Here is a 15,856-nt window from a genome sequence, read left to right on the forward strand (position 1 = left end):
AATCCTCTTTAATGGACACTATATTTAGTTTAGATTCATTCTCATTACAAACGTTTGAGGTATAATGTTCCATACTGGGATTTAAGACTCGAATTTAAAACCTGATGACTTTAGTATTCCTATGCATCTCATGCGACATGACTACGTTACTTGCTTGTCTCGAAATACTTGTAAGGATGATATTATTTTCACAGACCAACACGAGTCACGTGCTTTCTAAAATTAAGATGTTGCCATTGGGTTAGCCCACTGAGCCAAAGATGCATGGGCTAAACCCAAGATTAAGCCCATGTTAGTTTTGGACAGAGACCATTAATAATTAAAAATATTTTTTTAACTTATTAAAAGTTTTTAAAAAACAACCTTAAATTTTCAAAAAATTTATTAATATTATTAAATATTGTTAAAAACTTCAAAAAAAAAAATTTAATAAGGGTAAAAATTGGAGATACACTATGAGGGGTCGACATACCATCCATATATTAATAATAAAAAAAATATATATTTTTTTTTAATAAAAGTTAAGGTTGTTAATGCTACTTTTTAAATTTTCTGAGTATTTTTTAAATATAGTACTAACGGTAAATATATTTTTTAACCTTTTTAAAAAGTTAAAGGGTATTAATAAATTTTTTTAAAAATTTAAAGACAATTTCAATAGTATTTTTTTAAGGAAAGTATACGATCAAGAGGTAATTATATTTTTTTAAGACTATTTTTAGTTTAAAAATATTATTGATTTTTAAATAAATTATAGGATAATTTTATTTATTTAGTTTTTATTTTTTAATTACGGTGATTAGAAAATATGAGTTGACTTGTTAAGAGTGTTGAATAAGTTAATAACGACAATTAAGATAATGTTCACAACCAAATAAAAAACATAAACAAAGTAATTATAGAAAAGTCGTCGTTTTTTAAAAAAATATTGATCTTGCGGTACCAACCGTACAATGTCAAACAAATCGTACGGTCAAGAAAGGTTCCCGTTTTCACGAAGCAATAAAAAAAAAAAAAAAAAACAAAATTTTTGCAATTATTTGTCATTTTCAAAAGTCAAAATCCTTCGTTCATGGCCAGCCTTGCCTGTGAGAGTCGAAGTAAACGGACTTATCTTCAAGCTTGTGCATTGAATATTTTTGAGTCAAATAATGGTGGCTTCTTGCTCAAGTTGTCTCAACATTTGAAATCTTCCCTAATAAAGTTCTCAGATTTTGGGAACTTGTTGAAGTTTCAGAAGAGGAAGAAAAATGCAGAGGAAGTATCTAGTTCAGGTGGAGGAGGGCAAGGAAGCCGCCGCCGGACGGCCGTCGGTTGGGCCGGTTTACCGGAGTGTTTTTGCTAAAGATGGGTTTCCTCCGTCGGTTCAAGGCTTGGAAACCTGCTGGGATATATTTAGGTATGTATTTTTTCTGGTTTGTTAGTCTTTTTTGATGGATGAGAAACCCCAAGAGGAAAATTCTAAAAGTTTAGATAGTTTTTAGAATGTGAATTCTGGTTTCTTTGTGTTTTTGTTGAATGTCTGTGGATCTCGCATCCGTTGGAGAAGGGAAGGAAGCATTACTTATAAGCGTGTATAAATCTCTCTCTGTTAGACGTGTTTTGAAACCTTGAGGGAACCCATAAGGGAAAGTCCAAAGAGGACAATATTTGCTCACCGTGCGCTTGGGCTGTTTCAAATGGTATTAAAGCAAGACATCGAGCGGTGTGCCAGTGAGGACGCTGGGTCCCCAAGGGGGTGGATTGTGAGATCCCACATCGATTGGAGAGGAGAACGAAACATTCCTTATAAGTGTGGAAACCTCTCCCTATTAGACTGGTTGGGAAAGCCCAAAAAGGACAATATCGGTTAGTGGTGGATTTGAGCTGTTACAAATGGTATCAAAGTCAGACACCGGGTGGTGTGCCAGCAAGGACTTTAGGCCCCAAGTGAGGTGGATTGTGAGATCCCACGTCGGATGGGGAGGGAACGAAATATTCCTTATAAGTGTGTGGAAACCCCTCCTTAATAGACCTGTTTTCAAACCTTAAGGGAGAAGCACAGAAGTGAAAGCCCAAAAATGACAATATCGGCTAGTGGTAGACTTGGGCTATTACAAATGGTATCAAAACCTTGAGGGAGAAGCACAGAAGTGAAAGCCCAAAAATGACAATATCGGCTAGTGGTAGACTTGGGCTATTACAAATGGTATCAAAGTCAGACACTGGGCAGTGTGCCAGTGAGGACTTTAAACCACCCCAAGGGGGATGGATTGTGAGATCCCACGTCGGAAACATTCCTTATAATGGTGTGGAAACCTCTCCCCTATGAATTTGTAATTTGTTTCAAGAAAGGTTTGAGGAGCTAGAAATCTTGTATGTTGTAACCAAATATAGGCTCGACTTTACAACTCCGAACTATACATATCGACCTCGTAAATCAAACACTTGTGACCATAATGCTTGATGCAGAATGTCTGTGGAGAAAAATCCCGGAAATCGGATGCTCGGGCGTCGGAAAATAATCGAAGGAAATCTAGTAAGTTACTGATAAATAAGTTGCTTTGGAATTGAACTGAAGAGGGGTAAAACTTTATGGTGGATTATGTGCATCTGCAGGCTAAAGCTGGTGAGTATGAGTGGCTAACTTACCAACAAGTCTATGAATTGGTGTTGAAAATTGGAAACGCAATGCGCAGCCTGGGTTATGGACCAGTAAGTTCTTGAAGATTTTTGTGTTTGTAGAATGCTCTGAGAGTAAATTTGTGACATGTTTTACTGAGTTTGTAGGGTGAAAAATGTGGAATTTACGGTGCCAATTGTCCTGAGTGGATCATTAGCATGGAGGTATGATTAATGCATTATATCCTTCCTTAGTTCATTCTTAGTTGTATAAATTAATGTAAGATTCTATTTGGTGTCTTTTTTTGCTTGCAGGCTTGCAATGCTCATGGGCTTTATTGTGTTCCTTTATATGATACTTTAGGTATATGTCATTTTATATTGAAAACACACCTTTTAGTCCTTGATAGTTAGGTGCAAGTTTTCGTACGAATTTGTGTTCTTGTTAAACGATTCGTAGAAAAGTAATAAGGATTAAGTCAATATTTGTGAGATCCCATATCAGCTGGAGAGGGGAACGATGCATTTCTCATAAGGGTGTGGAAACCTCTCCCTAGTGGACGCGTTTTAAAACCTTGAGGGGAAGCTCGGAAGGGAAAGCCCAAAGAGGACAATATTTGTTAACAGTGGACTTGGGTTGTTATAAATGGTATTAGAGCCAGACACCGGGTGATGTGCCAACGAGAACGCTGGCCCTCAAGGGGGTGGATTGTGAAATCCTACATCGGTTGGAGAGGGGAACGAAGTATTCTTTATAAGGGTGTAGAAACCTCTCTCTAGTGGACACGTTTTAAAACCTTGAGGGGAAGCCCAAAGAGGACTATATCTGCTGACGGTGGACTTGAGCTCTTATAAATGGTATCAGAGCCAGACATCGGGTGGTGTGCTGGCGAGGATGTTAGCCCCTAAGGTGGTGGATTATGAGATCTCACATCGGTTGGAGAGGGGAATGAAGCATTCTTTATAAAGGTGTGGAAACCTCTCCCTACTGGATGCATTTTAAAACCGTGAGGGAAAGCCCGGAAGGAAAATTCCAAAGAGGACAATATCTGCTAGAGGTAGACTTGGTCGGTTACAAATGGTGATATCAGAGCCCGATACCGGGTGGTGTGCCAAAGAGGACGTTGGGCCCTCAAGGGGGGTGGATTGTGAGATCCCACATCGGTTGGAGAGGGGAACGAAGCATCCCTCGTAAGGGTGTGGAAACCTCTCTCTAGTGGACGCGTTTTAAAACCTTGAGGGGAAGCCCAGAAGGGAAATTCCAAAGAAGACAATATCTGCTGTAGACGTGGGTTGTTACAATATTTATGCAATTTTTGGGGACTAAAATAAAACGTTCAAAAGTTTAGAGATCGAAATAGAATAAGTAAGAAAACGGATCAAAAAACGATCGACGACCCTTCTTAGCCATGTCTCTCAAGTTTTTCGGGTTTGAACTTGTAACATGTTTCAGGTGCTGGTGCCATAGAATTCATAATATGCCATGCAGAGACTTCCATTGCTTTTGTAGAAGAGAAGAAGATCCCAGAGGTTCATAGCCATTTCTTTGCACCTAATTAAGAGCCATCTAGTTTCAAGTAAACTGTTTATGATATTAACTTTTAACTCTCTCTTATTCAGCTGTTGAAAACACTTCCCAACACAGCAAATGTTCTTAAAAGTAAGCCCTTGCTCGTTTCTCATACACCACTCAAAATGGCCTATCTCTAACAGGATTTTAATTTTGGTATGCAGCACTTGTGAGCTTTGGGAAAGTTTCAAATAATCACAAGGAAGAAGTTAACAAATTTGGTTTGGAAATATATTCTTGGGAAGAGTTTCTGCAAAAGGTAAGTTATATTGCTCTCAGTTTTTGGCAGTCTATGGACTAGTAAGGACTCGACTCGTGTCTCTTGTGTTTGGATTGTGATTCAAAAATAATAGTGTAACAGCTCAAGCCCACCGCTAATCGATATTGTCCTTTTTGGGCTTTTCCTTTCGGACTTCCCTTTAAGATTTTTAAAACGTGTATGCTAGAGAGAGGTTTTCATACCCTTATAAAGAATGCTTCGTTCTTCTCTCCAACTGATGTGAGATCTCACAATCCAACCCCCTTCAGGGCTCAGTGTTCTCGCTGGCACTCGTTCCCCTCTCCAATCGATGAGGGATCTCACAATCTACCCCCTTCGGGCTAGCGTCCTCGTTAGTACTCGTTCCTCTCTCTAATCGATGTGGGATCTCACAATCCACCCCCTTCGTGGCTCAGCGTCCTCACTGGCACAGTGCACAGTGTCTGGCTCTGATACCATTTGTAACAGCCCAAGCCCACCGCTAGCAGATATTCTCCTCCTTGGGTTTCCCTCACGGTTTTTAAAATGCGTCTGTTAGGGAAAGATTTCCACACCCTTATAAAAAATGTTTCGTTCTTCTTCCCAAGCTATGTGGGATCTCACCATCCACCCTCCTTCAGGGCACAGTGTCCTCGTTGGCACTCGTTCCCCTCTCCAATCGATGTGGGATCTCACAATCCACCTCCTTTGGGGCCAATTAATGTAGGATCTCACAATCCACCCCACTTCGAGGCTTAGTGTCCTAGCTGGCACACTGCCCAGTGTTTGACTCTAATACCATTTGTAACAGCTCAAACCCATCGCTAGCAGATATTGTTCTCTTTGAGCTTTCCCTTTCGAGCTTCCCCTCAAGGTTTTTAAAACGCGTCTCTACGGAGAGGTTTTCACACCCTTATAAAAAATGTTTCGTTCTCCTCCCCAACCGATGTGTGATCTCACAATCCACCCCCTTTCGGGCCCAGCGTCCTTGCTGGCACTCGTTTCCCTCTCCAATCAATGCCGTTCCTCTCTCTAATCGATGTGGGATCTCACAAATAGTTTATTTACATCAGTGTTTGATTTGTGAGTATAATTTCTTTGTTTTGAAGGACAATTTAGATCATTTAAGACTACTTTTACTGTCATCTATGAACAAAAGTGAATATCATACCTTTTTCTTCACTGAGAATCATGTTTTTTACCACTGGAAACAGGGAGATAGCCAACAATACGATCTTCCAGTGAAAGGGAAAAGTGATATTTGCACTATCATGTATACCAGTGGAACAACTGGTGATCCCAAAGGAGTACTGTTATCCAATAAAGCCATTATAGCTCTTATAGCTGGTGTCAAACATTTGCTTGCAACTGTTAAGGAAGAGGTGATCTCTGTTCTTCCCATTCCCTAACATAACTCAATTTTCAAGCTTGTTGATTCACGAGATGCATATATGTTCGTTGTTCTTGTTATAGGTTCAAGAAAACGACGTTTACATATCATATCTTCCACTCGCGCATATCTTCGACCGGGTGATCGAGGAGGTGTTCATTTTGAATGGTGCCTCCATTGGATTCTGGCGTGGGGTGAGAAATCATATCTTGATCTTTCCCTTTATATGGCAAAGAAATTGAAGAACTTATATCATGTTCATGAGTTTTGTAGGATGTCAAATTGTTAGTTGAAGACATTGGAGAGTTGAAACCAACTATCTTCTGTGCAGTTCCTCGTGTTCTTGAAAGAATTTATGGTGGTGAGCATATGATATGTTGCTTTTGGGTTTGATACTCATTTATCATGCAAGATGTGTTGAATACAAACCATTTTAATGTTGTTTTGTCCTCGTTCGATATTAATAGTCTTTGTTCTTAGCTTCGAGCTAAAAGTTGAGCCAATGTGTAAAAAGTATTAGTGTAAGTCAAGTTTTTTCTTATTAGATGGTGGATAACGTCGAGGTTAACGGAATTGTTTAGGTTTGAACCAGAAGATATCGTCGGGTGGCCTCTTGAAAAGATCGTTGTTTAACTTTGCATACTCCTAGTAAGTACATTTTCCCTCTAAATCATTCATTTTTCTTGTGTTTTGATGTAATGGCCTAAGGCCACTGCTGGTAGATATTGTCCTCTTTGAGCTTTATCTTTCGGGTTTTTCCTCAAAGTTTTAAAACACGTTCACTAGGGAGAGGTTTCAATACCACTTTAAGGAATGTTTCATTCCCCTCTCCAACCGACGTGAGATCTCACAATCCACCCCTTTGGGGTCCCAGGGTCCTCGCTAGCACACCGCCCGGTGTCTAGCTCATATACCATTTGTAAGGGCCCAAGGCTATTGCTAGTAGATATTGTCCTCTTTAGACTTTCCCTTTTGGGCTTCCCCTCGAGGTTTTAAAACGTGCCCACTAGGGAGAGGTTTCCATACCCTTGTAAGGAATGCTTTGTTCCCTTCTCCAACCGATGTAGGATCTCACAATCCACCCCCTTGGAGTCCCAGCGTCCTTGCTGGCACACTGCCCGGAGTCTGGCTCTGATACCATTTGTAACGGCTCAAGGCTATTGCTAGTAGATATTGTCTTCGTTGGACTTTCCCTTTCGAGCTTCCCCTCAAGGTTTTAAAACGCGTCCACTAGGGAGAGGTTTCCATACCCTTGTAAGGAATGCTTCATTCCCTTCTCCAACCGATATGGGATCTCACAATCCACCCCCTTGGGTCCCAGCGTCCTCGTTGGCACACCGACCGGTGTCTAGCTCTGATACCATTTGTAATGACCCAAGGCCACTGCTAGTAGATATTGTCCTCTTTGGGTTTTCCCTTTTAGGCTTCCCCTCAAGGTTTTAAAACACGTTCACTAGGGAGAGGTTCCCATACTCTTTTAAGAAATGTCTCGTTCCCCTCTCCAACCAATGTGGGATCTCACAATCCACCGCCCTTGGAGTCCCAACGTCCTCGCTAGCACACCGCCTGGTGTCTGGCTCTGATACCATTTGTAACGACCCAAGGCCACTGTTAGTAGATATTGTCCTCTTTGGGCTTTCCCTTTCGGGCTTCCCTTCAAGGTTTTAAAATACGTCCACTAGGGAGAGATTCTCATACTCTTTTAAGGAATGCTTCGTTCCCCTCTCCAGCCGATGTGGGATCTCACAATCCACCCCCCTTGGGGTCTCATCGTCCTCACTGACATACACCACCGGTGTCTGGCTCTGATACCATTTGTAACGACCCAAGGCTACTGCTAGTAGGTAGATATTATCCTGTTTGGGCTTTCCCTTTCGAGCTTTCCTTCCAGGTTTTAAAACACGTCCACTAGAGAGTGGTTTCCATGCTCTTACAAGGAATGATTCGTTCCCCGCTCCAACCAACGTAGGATCTCACATTTGAATTCTTCCATGTTGTTCTATCTATATCTTTATCTGTGTACTTTTGCAGCAAATATAACCAAATGCAGAAGGGGAAAAAACATGAACAGGCAGCCACACTCTTTGATAAACTAGTCTTTGACAAGGTAAAAGGGGAAAAGACAAGCCATGAGCCTTCACTTCAATCAAAATCATCTAAAAAAATTTAAGAACTCATTCGTGTTCTTGCAAGGATATGTTTAGGTGAAGAAGGGATTAGGAGGAAAAGTTCGAATCATTTTATCTGGAGCAGCCCCGCTCGCAGCTCATATCGAAACGTTCTTTCGAGTTGTATCGTGTGCTCATGTTCTACAAGGATATGGTATGTCATCCTTTTACTTCCATTGCCACTAAACAAAGCAAGCAGAGCCCAAATAACATACATTTCTATTGCAGGTTTGACAGAAACTTGTGGTGGAACTTTTGTTACACTACCAAATGAATTGCGAATGTTGGGAACAGTAGGTCCTCCAGTGCCTAATGTTGATATCTGTCTCGAATCAGTACCCGAAATGGGGTACGATTCGCTCGCTAGCACGCCTCGAGGTGAAGTATGTATCAAGGGAGATACATTGTTTGCAGGATACTATAAACGTGAAGATCTTACCACAGAAGTCTTGGTTGATGGATGGTTTCATACAGGTACTCCCTAGTTTTCATGTCGATATTGCTCATGAAAGGTTTGTATGAGATCCCACATCGGTTTGAGAGGGGAATGAAACATTCTTTATAAGGATGTGGAAACCTCTCCCTAATAGACAGGTGAAGCTAAAAGAGGACAATATCTGCTAGCGGTGAGCTTGAGCTATTAAAGTTTGATTCTTACATTCTTTTCTGAATCGTATTAGGGGATGTTGGCGAATGGCAACCAGATGGAAGCTTGAAAATCATTGACCGTAAGAAGAACATCTTCAAACTTTCCCAAGGTGAATATGTTGCAGTCGAAAATCTAGAGCTGATCTATGGCCTTGTTTCCGACATCGAAATGGTATGTATTCTATATCCTAATGGAAAACGAGTCATGGGCGTCCAAATACGTCGTCATAACTTTAGCATCAAAACTATGAGATCCCACATCGATTAGAGAGAAACGAGTGCCAGCAAGAACGCTGGGCCTTGAAGGGGGTGGATTGTGAGATCCCACGTCAGTTGGAGAGGAGAACGAAACATTCCTTATAAGGGTGTGGAAACCTCATCCTAGCAGGCCCGTTTTAAAAACTTTGAGGGAAAGTCCAAAAAGGACGATGTCTATTAGCGGTGGACTTGGACTGTTCTTAGTGAGACCGATAATGTTTGATCGGGATTGTTGCAGATATGGATATATGGAAATAGCTTTGAGGCCTTCCTTGTTGCTGTTGTTAACCCACAAAGGCAAGCACTTGAACATTGGGCAGAAGAAAATGGCATAAAAGGGGATTTCAATGCTCTTTGTGAAGACAAAAGGGCCAAAGACTATATACTTGGACAACTCTCAAAGATTGCCAAAGAAAAAAAGGTCAATTTTTTCTCTCTTTTCTCATGATGATGAACTTGTTGAAAGTAGCTTGAATTGAAGTCGTGGTGGTCGTTTTGCAGCTAAAAGGTTACGAAGTTATCAAAGCGGTTCATCTCGATCCCCTTCCGTTCGATATAGAGCGTGACCTTCTTACTCCATCGTTTAAGAAGAAGAGACCACAAATGCTCAAATACTATCAGGTTCTTCTCGATTCATAGTATTACTTTACACTATAGAGATGATAATGAAACTTTAAAATGAAATTAAAACGGAATGCATAACATAGACTAATAATTGAGCTTTTTTGTTGACAGAAAGAGATCGATGAGATGTATAAGGGCGGAAACAAGGCAGTTGCCTAAGGAAGATGAAGATTGAAGAAGGCAAGGATGTAAAGATTCATATTTATATGGAAGTTCAGCTCTTCCCACTTTCTTTTTTTTTTTCTGGTTTGCTTGGATGTAAAGATTCATACTTACTTTTGTTATAATTAATTTGAAAGTGGGAAGAAAATATTGTTTATTTTGAGTATAAGCTCGCTTTGGTTTGGGTTTCGCCCAAAGGTCTCGTACCGATGGAGAGAATATTCCTTGATTATAAACCGCATCCAACACTAAGAAACTAAGTCGAGATTGTAATTCTTCTTGTGTGGGTCTAAACTTGTAATGGCCTAGTTCTACCACTTTGGGCTTTCCCTTTCGGGCTTCTCCTCGAGGCTTTAAAAGCCGTCTGCTATGGGGAAGGTTTCCACACCCTTATATAGGGTAGTTTGTTCTCCTCCCCAATCAATGTGAGACATCACAATCCACCCCTGTTCGGGCCAGCGTCCTCACTGGCACTCTTTCTTTCCTCCAATCGATGTGGGACCACCCCTAAATCCACCCCCATTTGGGGCACAGTGTCCTTACTGGCACACCGCCTCGTGTCTACCCCCTTTTGGGGACAAATCCACCCACATTTGGGGCACAGTGTCCTTACTGGCATACCGCCTCGTGTCTACCCCCTTTCGGGGAACAGCAAAAAGACTGGCACATCGTCTGGTGTCTGGCTCTGATACCATTTGTAACGGCCCAGATCCACCGCTAGCAAATATTGTACTATTTGGACTTTTCCGTTCGGACTTCCCCTCAAGGCTTTAAAATACGCCTCGTGTCTACCCCCTTCGGGGAACAACGAGAAGACTGGCACATCATCTGGTGTCTAGCTCTGATACCATTTGTAACGGCCCAGATTCACCGCTAGCAAATATTGTACTCTTTGGGCTTTCCCCTTTGGGCTTCCCCTCAAGGCTTTAAAACACGCTTCGTGTCTACCCCCTTCGGGGAACAGCGAGAAAACTGACACATCGTCTAGTGTGGCTCTGATACCATTTGTAATAGCCTAGATCCACCGCTAGCAGATATTGTCCTTTTTGAGCTTTCCCTTTCGGGCTTCCCCTCAGGGCTTTAAAACGCATATGCTAGGGGAAGGTTTCCACACTCTTGTAAATGGTCGTTTGTTCTCCTCCCCAACCGTTGGACATCACAAAACTTATTGACAAAAAATTTCACCACCTTAAGACCGATATAGTTATGGCCACCGTTCACTCGGGCTTTCACGGAGGTCGGTCATTAGAAGTTTGCCCTGATCATGCTGAAGAGAGAGAGAGAGAGAGAGAGAGAGAGAGAGAGAGAGAGAGAGAGAGAGAGAGAGAGAGAGAGAGAGAGAGAGAGAGAGAGAGAGAGAGAGAGAGAGAGAGAGAGAGAGAGAGAGAGAGCAAAGCTTTAAGTTATAACATGGGAGATAAAATTATGTTGCAGAGATTACAACATGAAAACACAAAATGAAAAAGAAAAACAGAGAAATCTGTCAATCCAATTACAAAGAAACTAAAATATACCCTTTAAAACAAGAATGAGTGAGCTTCTTCCTTCCCTTTCTCAGCCATTGCCCTTTAAAACAAGAAACTCACTGAGTGTCAACCAGAGGAAAGAAAGAGGATGAGCACAACGCCCTCTTCTCTTCAAAAAACTAAAGAGAAAAACAAATCCTTCGTCTCTTCACTCCTTTCTTCCTCCATTCCTCATTTCTGCCTCCATTCCTCATTTCTGCACAGTTTTCATATCACAAACCTCTTCATTTCTTCTGTTAACCCAAGTTATAGCCTAAAACAGAGACGCTCGCTGCTGAAGCAGAGTGAATATACACAAACTCCACGCTTTTCTGAGGACCCAACGAGCCCACCCATTTGGGAAGAGTGTAAGAATTCCCAGATTTCGTCAGCCCCCATAAGGGCCCATAAAGCTTAGAGATCGAAAGCCTCAGATTCCTCACTGTTTTTGACGATTTGTTTGTGAGAACAGAGGAATATCTGTAGTAAACTCTGCCTTTGGCCTTCCATGAACTGGTAATCCTCTGTAGAATCACAACAGGGCTCGAGGAAGAAGAAGGTTTTCGGGTAATTGGGTTTGATTTGGGAGGTGGCGGAAGGGCTACTGGGAGGAGCTGATTGTAGCCGGAGTGCCCGCCGTGGAATCTGGCTAAGATGCCCAAAAGAGGGGCGTTGTTGTAAGTGGCTGGCTCTGTTTGTTCGTAGTTGTCTCTTTCATCGGCGAAGTTGTCGTAGGCGTCGGGGCCGCCTACGAGTGCTCCGATGAGGACGTTTGGGTCGCTGGATTTCTTGCTGAACCAGGTGGCGTAGCCTTCACGGCAGCCGACGAACTTGGAGTCGAATTTGTAGGCAATGATGGAGGATCCACGGTGGTGGACACGGCGGGGGAAATTGTTGCCGTATCCCACCATGTAGCTTGTGGCTCTTGGATTGTCGCCAAGAATGTAATCCACCTGCTCAATTTCAAACATTCAAGAATCTTCAAAATTAAACCCCAAATTGCTTCGTAACACAAACCCTAAATTTCATTACCACATTGATTATAAGGGAAAACGAAAAAACGCACCTGAGATTTAGCGAAGGCTAGTAACTCAGAGGGCTGGACAAATCCGGCAGGGCACTTCAAGGAACCGGCAGAGGAGGTCAAGTAATCGGAGTAGACGGTGGCGACGAAGGAGGCGGTGGTAACAAACTGCATATTGTTCCATCTCTGCCGGAAAATGAGGCCGCCAGGGGTAACCTGAACGTTGCGGTTCCCTTTTCTCAGGCAGGAACAGAGGAAGGCTTCAGCCTTGTCCTGGTAGCGCCGGAAAACTGGAGCGTAGGCGCCGGCCTTGCCCTGCATGAGGAACTGCGAGAGGAAGGAGTTCAATCAGAGGGACTGGAAATCTGGGGAACAGATTATGGATTTAGAGAAATGAGGAACTTACTTTGGCGACTAGGGTTTGGACGCCGGCGTATTTGACGTCCCAGCTGAATTCCGTCATGCTCCAGCCGGTGCCGCCCATGGAGTCGCCGTTGTCGGCGAGGTATTTCAGGTAGTACTGGTTGTTGCTTGCTTGGTATAGCCATGCCGCCGCCCATAGCAACTCGTCCTATTAAAGTTCGTTCAACAAACATGAAATAGCTAAATTAATAATGATATTTAAAAGTTCAATAATACTTTAAATTTAAAAAATATTAAAATATTAAAATATTAAAAATATTTAAGGATATTTTTAAATTTTTTTAAAATATTAATGAAAATTTGAAAGTTAAATAGTATTTTAAAATAAAATATTGATAGCATTATTAAAATAAATAAATTTAAAAATATTTTTATATAGATATTTTTATTAATTTAATGGGCATCTCTTTTTGGGCCGAAGCCCAAGCCCAATAAAAGGAAGAGAGGAGGAGTAATCACATACATTGTATCCACTGACAGATGGGTAGTACTTCCGAGCTCCTGTAATACTACTGTCGTATTTGCCCCTGTATTTGTCCGCAAAATCGAACAGCTGAAAATACCGGGGAAGCAGTTAATGTGTTAGCTAACGGTCAGATTTTATTTTAATACAAGGGTATAACTGTAAGTTAAATTAATTTCGACGGCATTAAGGTAATGTAGACACTGCCACCGTCACCGTACTTCTATGAATACGTGAACTTTCGCATCTTTATTGGATCATGTAAAATGGACGGTTATGATCACGGAATTACAAAATCTTAAAGTACGTGTACGGTTTCAAATCGCGATCCTAAATATGCGCCAAAATTTCCAAAAAAATATATATATTATTTCTAATTCAGTTTTCATAATTTTAAATAAACATACAAACCTGATAGGCGTGGGTGAGGAGCTTGTTAGCATAAGCGGGGTTGGAGCGGCGGAAGACAAGAGAAGCAGCAGCCATGGCGGCGGCAGTTTCTCCGGCGAGATCCGATCCGGGATTACTCGGGTCAAGCTGGTAACCCCGGCGGTCAGTAGTCATATCCTCCGGCCGCTGCCAGCAGTAGTGGTCAGTGTTCCCGTCTCCCACCTTACAAAAAAACCCACAAACATCAATACCACATTCACATTTCAAATTCAAAAACAAATTTAAGTAAAAAACAGAGGAAAAAAAGATCGAACCTCGCCGTATAGAACATTGGGTTCAGTGTGAGCCTTAATGAAGTAATCAGTCCCCCATTTTACAGCATCCATGGCATGGCCAAGCTCGCCACTGGCAACCAATTGGGCTCTGTATTCCAAAATGCTCCAGCTCATCATCGTGACAGTGAAAGCCATGGGCAGTCCAAATTTGACATTGTCGCCGGCGTCGTAGTATCCTCCGACCAAATCCACCTGAAGAAACTCACAAAATGTGACTCTGTTTTTACTCTGTTTTTAAGCGAAATAAAAAGTAGACAAAAAAACAGAGGATGGGATTTGGATTAGGAACTAACCCCACTGGCTTTGCCATCTTGGAGGCCGGAATGGGAACGCCAATTGACTCGCTGGTTGCGCGGCAAGATGCCGGATCTCTGAGCTTCGAAGAAAAGAAGGCTCTTGGTCAGAGCAGAGCCGTAGTCATGGGCGGCGGCGGAGAAGGGGATGAAACAGAGGAGAAGCAGAGAAGCCATGGAAATGAGGTTCGCCATTTTAGAGATCTCTGGGGAATGGGAAATGGGGTTTGTTTCTGAGTTGTTATAAGAGTCTCAGAGAAATGCCGCCATTGATGAGCTTTGAAAGCTCTGTGTTAGTGAAGAGGAGGGATTTGGAGAAGAAGGGAGGTGGGGGAGTATATAATGGAGTGGAGAGTGAGGGAGAGAATCATAAATGCGATTGAATTAGAATAATATTTGAAAATCAGAGGCTTTTCTTTTTTAACTTTTTTATGTTCATATGAACGTAAACCCTTGTGGAAGGAACAACGTCATGTGGGTGTCTCTTGCCACGAACGTCGGTGTGGCTGTGCAAATATTAAACAAAATTCCAAATATTATGGCTACCAATCACGACCTTACAAAATAATATGTTGTTTGTTGTCGTGTTCACCAAAAGTATTCCGTACTTATAAACTCATGATATTCTACTAAATTAACTTACGTGGATCACTCACAATAATCTTTTATATATATATATATTATATTATATTATATTATATTTATTAGTTTAATAATAATGATGATTTTCACTTTAAAAAGCAAAATTATTGTACATAAAAATAAAATTCGGGTTGATTAGACATTGTTTAAAGAAACAATAAAGATCTGAAAATAGGAAGACAAAAATAATATTTGAAGGAATAAATTAATGTGCAGAAATAGAGGAAATTAGGAGGAAAGATTGAAGGGGAAGCAAAGATAGAACGACGGTGGGGTGACCTGGTGGTCTGACACGTACCAATGAAACAGTCAGTTACATGGAGATTTGTACAACAGTAAGTTAGATAGACGAAGATTCTGTGACATATCATGTGGTTTTGACATGGATGTATCAACAAACATGGAAATTAATTTTTTTTAATTTCTTTCTTTTTTTTAAGTAAAAAAATCTTGCTGGAAAATTATTAAAAAAAAAAAATGAATTTGAATATGTCCTCTTCTTTCTAAGTAACTGTACTTTTGGAATTAAACAATTGTTGTTTTTTTTAAGTAAATATTTTTAAAAATATATTTTTTTTTTAACGAAAATATTGAACAATAAATATATATATATAAATAAAAACTTTTATTTTATTCTAATTTTGATTAATACTCACTGATCCGATAAGTAGGGTTTGTCAAGTGAGCTTACTAGTTTAACCAATTTGGATTAGAAAGTTCGATGAGTGGTGAGCTCAAAAGGCTCAATAGATACATGAAAAGCGTGTATAAGTTCGATATTCATGATTCACTATTAATCAACACGAGCACTAAGTCACTCATCTATTCATATAACAACAATTAGTTGTAATTTAGTATACTCTTTCACATCTGAATGAACGAGAAAACATATTTAGTGGATGAAATATTTGATATTAATATGTATGAGAGTCAAACCTAATGGAACACTAGAACAACGTCATTGCATGAAAATTGGGAAAATAGAACAAAAAAATTAATAAAAGGTCAATTTTATTTATTTATTTTGTGAAAAAAAAAAAAAAAAAAAAGAAAAAAAAAAAAAAGAAAAAAGGGGCAAGCCCCCAAAAATTAAGGCATGAAATGAGGTGTGGAGTATAAGAG

The 15,856-nt window shown here is 40.8% G+C and overlaps 2 protein-coding genes across 2 annotated transcripts; one reads left to right on the forward strand and one right to left on the reverse strand.

Moving 5' to 3' along the window:
• Window positions 1-1,118: 1,118 nt before the first annotated feature.
• LOC111808306 (long chain acyl-CoA synthetase 4) lies at window positions 1,119-9,813 on the forward strand. Its single transcript, XM_023694210.2, has 19 exons — window positions 1,119-1,399; window positions 2,452-2,518; window positions 2,599-2,694; window positions 2,770-2,826; window positions 2,917-2,965; window positions 4,055-4,131; window positions 4,222-4,261; window positions 4,336-4,430; window positions 5,624-5,791; window positions 5,883-5,993; window positions 6,073-6,160; window positions 6,381-6,447; window positions 7,831-7,906; window positions 8,004-8,121; window positions 8,196-8,441; window positions 8,648-8,787; window positions 9,112-9,294; window positions 9,375-9,494; window positions 9,609-9,813. The coding sequence occupies exons 1-19, from the start codon at window positions 1,251-1,253 to the stop codon at window positions 9,654-9,656; spliced, it is 1,995 nt and encodes a 664-aa protein (XP_023549978.2). The 5' UTR covers window positions 1,119-1,250; the 3' UTR covers window positions 9,657-9,813.
• Window positions 9,814-11,045: 1,232 nt separating this feature from the next.
• Window positions 11,046-14,459, reverse strand: LOC111808130 (endoglucanase 6). Its single transcript, XM_023693943.2, has 7 exons — window positions 14,093-14,459; window positions 13,779-13,991; window positions 13,486-13,686; window positions 13,075-13,164; window positions 12,595-12,759; window positions 12,231-12,515; window positions 11,046-12,117 (listed from the first exon to the last, which is right to left on the reverse strand). The coding sequence occupies exons 1-7, from the start codon at window positions 14,285-14,287 to the stop codon at window positions 11,422-11,424; spliced, it is 1,845 nt and encodes a 614-aa protein (XP_023549711.2). The 5' UTR covers window positions 14,288-14,459; the 3' UTR covers window positions 11,046-11,421.
• Between the last annotated feature and the right edge of the window lie 1,397 nt (window positions 14,460-15,856).

Source organism: Cucurbita pepo, chromosome 13 (assembly GCF_057944985.1).
Source record: "Cucurbita pepo subsp. pepo isolate OVF chromosome 13, ASM5794498v1, whole genome shotgun sequence".
Classification (NCBI taxonomy): domain Eukaryota; kingdom Viridiplantae; phylum Streptophyta; class Magnoliopsida; order Cucurbitales; family Cucurbitaceae; genus Cucurbita; species Cucurbita pepo.